Raw genomic sequence first — 4,727 nt, 5'->3', positions numbered from 1 at the left:
CTTGTTTTCTTTATAAAATGTTGCTTTTATGATTTGGCGGTTTTATGTAGTTTGTTCACTTTGTTGTAATGATTATCCGTCTTCTCCCTTTAAGCAAACTTTTTCCAGTCATCCATCCCAGCTTTTTGTTGCATGCATATGCTACAGCACTTCTTTTTTCCTTCATCGAGTGCAATATGTTGATCCCTGCACTCTTCACTACAATATGGCTGATCACTAGAACAAACAAACATACAATGTCAAACTAAGATGTCATCGATGTTACAACTTTATGATTTTGACATTTATATGATATCAATATCAACCTAAATGGGATTTTATGCTTATCACCTATACGTGTAGATGTCCATATCCTTCCCTAGGCTTTTTGTCAACAATGCTAATTAATTATAACGGTAAATGATTTTGGTTCACAAGATTTCTTTTATCCTCTTTTACTATTATTGAGGTATTATAGACAATTGGCTAATATATAATTATTGTCATAAGAAAATTACCATCTTGATGCGTTAAAAAGAGCATTTAGGAAAATGGCTTTTCTAGTTTTTATCAAGTAGATCCCATATTTTTACTTGATCTAGACGTTTCATGTTAGCTTTATAGTCATCATGCTCATTTGAAGCTTGAAAGCTTCATAGTAATCAGTTGTTCCGTCACCGTGTTTTCGTTATCACTCATTTTGTCTTGGAGCATGGTATGGTTCCTTGTATGATGCTAGCTTCAAAAACATCCGTCGGTTCAAGATCACCTGCCTAGTATTTTCAAATTCTTGAAAGAAAAAGTCAACCCCGTCACCATTTAAAAACCCAAAAAAATTGCCAAATTTTTAAACAAAAAAACAGACGCAAGTCTTGCCAAGCCATGATGCATATTATCTTATAGAACCTACAAATTCTCGTCAGCCCTTCAACGTCTTTCGGCAGCTACGTTTTCTGCACTCAAGGCGAAGATAGTAACCCCAGACAACAACTCGTTGTTGATAACCCTTATGCTGTTCTACATTTATTGTTTCATTTCTTGCAGTTACCCAAAGAATATCAAGATTTAGCAAGTTCAGAGTTTAAATGAAAATTATGGCTATAAAGAAGAAATTAACAAGAACAAATTGCAGCTGGATAACATGGTTAATCTGAAACAACTTACTAATACTATTGGTGATGTAGACCGTACCAAGAACAAAGCTCTATTTATACTGGTAAGTACTGATCTTTTTACCTATTTATTCATGAATGTGTCAATTATGGTTATGTTTTATACCTAACGTATCAAATTGAAAAGGTTACCATAGAAGAAAACATGTCAAAGTGTAATTAACGCATAAAACCTACTAAATATTTTGATCAAAACCCTCAATAGACTTTTGTCAATTTTATGATCAGTTAGCATTTGTGTGTGTGTGTAACAAAAAGTACGCAAAGTAACTGTAAGATTTTATAAAACTGAAAACGATACATCCAGTGATACCAACTATAAAAAACTTAAGATGACTATTACAGAATCAAAGAGGAACAAGTACAAATAATTTAAAGTTCAACCAAATCACACAAATCATTCATACATATTACAAATAACCGCACTCGAAATTTTTATTCATACAAGCTTGCCTTATTAACCCTCACAAGTCTAGTTAGCATTCGCCAGTGTGGCCTCTAACTTAGACAAAGCAGATTTCCCCCAAAGCACATCGGCATTTGCTATTTTCTCATCAGATTGCCACTTCTTAATTTTATCATGTATGCTCTCTAGACCCTTTTTAACCTCATCAGTCGTCTTTTTAACCTCATCAGTCGTCTTTTTCTTTTTTATAATCTCGTTTGTAAATTCCTCAACGTCTGCAACAAAAGTACTTTCACAACCCTTCTCAAATCCCGTCACATTGGCATGTTCAAACCATCTCTGTGTAAACTTATACCTCTTTGGTCTGACCTGCATATAAGTTAATCCCTTATTATCTTCACCTTTCAAGTGTCGATAGTAATTTGCAATATCCAATGGCTCATAGAGTCTTCTAAATTGAGTCGCTAATTCCACCAACTCATCCCACACCTCAAATTCATCAGGTAGATCCTTACGCACAACCATTTCCATAACTACATCCCATATTTTAGCTTGCTCTAGACGGTTCACGTTAGCTTTAAAGTCGTCATGCTCGTTCTGAAGCTTGAATGCTTCGTAGTAATCAATTGCTCCATCATCGTGTTTTTGTTTGTACTTGAGTATCTCGTCAATCATATCTTCAATGATCTTTGGTTTCGTTTTGCTGTTGTCTGATTTATATTTTCTCATGGATTCTTTAATCTGATCCTCGTTTTCTTTCTTCCTCTTTTCGGCCTCTTCCGCCGCTAACAGACACCATTTTGCGCTTGTAGCCTATAAGAACATGAATATAAGTTTAGTTCATGAAGAAGATGGCTGAGGTGGCAAAATTGATGGGTCGAGTAACGGGTCTACATGGGCTTCAGTCAAAACAAGGTTTTTTTTTTTTTTTTTTTTTTTTTTTTTGTAAACGGGTCTGTTTGGATTGACCTAAGATATTTTTTCTGTAACATTAAATATGATTGCAAAAAGTTCTAAATTTACACATTAAATCCTTGAACTGATAAATCTTTATGATAAAGTTCATCTATTATATGTTATATATATACAAAAAATCTTGCTTTTTGCATGATTAGATACTTTCACTTTCTTAAAGGAAGAAAAGTTCTTTTTTTATATGGTTAATATTCTAACCTTTATAAGAGTATAAGAGGAAGAAAAGGTCTTTTTTTTGCATGATTGAATCAAATTATTTAGTGGGTTTTATGCGTAAAACTACACTTTGACACGTTTTTCTTCTATGGTAGCCTTTTCAATTTGATACGTTAGGTATAAAACATAGCCATAGTCGACGCATTCATAGGTAAAAGAATCAGTACTAACCAGTTCAAATAGAGCTTTGTTCTTGGTACGGACCACATCACCGGTAGCACCATTAGATGTCAAAAGGTGATTGTTAAGGTCTTTCAGATTAACTCTATTATCTATCTGCAATCCGTTTTTGTTAATTTCTTCTTCATAACCAAAGTTTTCATGTAAACTCTGAACTGCAAATTGAGCTGAATCTTGATCTTCATTGGGTAACTGCAAAAAGTAAAACAATAGCTGCAGAACCGCATTAGGGTTTTCTACAACGAGTTGTTGCCTGGGTGAAGCCGCATCTTCGCCTTGTGTACAGAAAACGTATCTACCCAAAGGCCTGTAAGGGCTGACTTTTACAAAGTCAGCCGATAACTTCTCCTTTAGAGAATTTGTAGGTTCCATAAGATCATATGCATCATGGCTTGCAACCGTTGATGCATTAATCAAAACGTTTTCAAAAAACTTTTCAGCATCGTTGTCATCTACCATCGGATCATGATCAGCGGGTTTTTCACTCTTTTTTATGTTTAAAAATTTGGCAATTTTGTTGGGCTTTTGAGTGGTGACGGGGTTGACATTATCTTGGAAGAATTTGGAAATACCAGGTAGGTGATTTTGAACGGATGTTTTTGGAGCAAGCATCATACGAGGAACAATATCGTGCTCCAAGACAAAATGAGTGAAATGATCGGTCCATTTCTCTCGCCTGACCGCGTGAGTGACGGTCCCATCACCTATCAGGGGAGACCCGAACGTTACACAACCGACTGCAAATCTTTTGTTTTGTTTTCTTGTGTATTCATCAAGCAACCAAAGTGTGGCAAGACTTGCTATCGCACCACCGAAAGAGTGCCCCGCGAATAATATCTTTTTACCTTCTTTTACCGCTTTCTCAACCTGCAAATCCATCGGTTGACTTTCAGATCAGTCAAACTTCTAAAATTTGTAAGATACAATCTAAGTAACGAAAAGTCAACCGTACCTCTGATTTGAGCCCGGAATTGTTCAAAAGATTCTGAAATGTTATCAGAAGTGACCCGTTGACTTTGCCTAGTAGATCCTGTCCGATACGCTGAAGAGACGGACACAGTTTATCATCAACCGCGGTTTCTCCAAAGTGATCATCTTTGTAGAAACCATCAACCTCAAATGAACCTTTGAATGCAATGATGAAAACCTCTTTTGATGATGATGAAGCATATTTCTTGGTGGTGTTAGTAACATAATAATCTTGATTATTATGAGCTTTCATGGAAAGACTGCAAGCATCTTTGATAAGATCATTACTCAGGTCAAGTTTAATTGAATCTCTCTCTACTTCCATTTTTTTTTTCTCTCTTTGAAAACACACAAATAGATCTATAAGTTGTAAGTTGTAAGTTGAATGTGTCTATGCTCTTCATTAAGATTAGTTATATAGAGAGAATATAGAATAAAGAAAGACCAAAGTCATTTCAAGGAAAATATATATGTATTTTACAAATGGGACATATAATATTTTAATATTCATAAACAAGTTGCAGACATAGTTTTGTTTTCAATTTCATATATTGGTTGAGCTGAGCTTCTATGAAGGTTCTTATGGTCCACGTTGACTTCAAGTCAACTCTATAAATGCCATGAAACTTTTGAGATCCAAATAATTGTTCTTTTTACATAGTCTTTTAATAATATGTAAAGATTCAAATATATGTTACATACTTACATGGAAATTTAACCTCATATATCTTGTTGATTAAGCTTTAAAGTATATATGATGTGACAAAAACCAACTATTTATTCATCTAGTTTTAAACAATATATATATATATATATATATATATAATATA

At 34.3% G+C, this 4,727-nt stretch overlaps 1 protein-coding gene across 1 annotated transcript; it reads right to left on the bottom strand.

Moving 5' to 3' along the window:
• Positions 1-1,432: 1,432 nt before the first annotated feature.
• Positions 1,433-4,334, bottom strand: LOC143575797 (protein EDS1-like). Its single transcript, XM_077060073.1, has 3 exons — positions 3,881-4,334; positions 2,920-3,795; positions 1,433-2,370 (listed from the first exon to the last, which is right to left on the bottom strand). The coding sequence occupies exons 1-3, from the start codon at positions 4,220-4,222 to the stop codon at positions 1,624-1,626; spliced, it is 1,965 nt and encodes a 654-aa protein (XP_076916188.1). The 5' UTR covers positions 4,223-4,334; the 3' UTR covers positions 1,433-1,623.
• Between the last annotated feature and the right edge of the window lie 393 nt (positions 4,335-4,727).

Source organism: Bidens hawaiensis, unplaced genomic scaffold (assembly GCF_021521415.1).
Source record: "Bidens hawaiensis isolate Kalapana, Puna unplaced genomic scaffold, B.hawaiensis_p1.1 tig00027752_1, whole genome shotgun sequence".
NCBI lineage: Eukaryota > Viridiplantae > Streptophyta > Magnoliopsida > Asterales > Asteraceae > Bidens > Bidens hawaiensis.
Note: the sequence above shows the minus strand (reverse complement) of the source record. Positions and strands in the feature narration are given on the sequence as shown.

Coding starts and splice junctions, on each gene's coding strand:
- LOC143575797 (XM_077060073.1), bottom strand. CDS start 4,222: ATGGAAGTAGAGAGAGATTCAATTAAACTTGACCTGAGTAATGATCTT. Junction 3,796..3,880: donor ATTCCGGGCTCAAATCAGAG/GTACGGTTGACT, acceptor ATGGATTTGCAG/GTTGAGAAAGCGGTAAAAGA. Junction 2,371..2,919: donor ACAAAGCTCTATTTGAACTG/GTTAGTACTGAT, acceptor ATGTTCTTATAG/GCTACAAGCGCAAAATGGTG.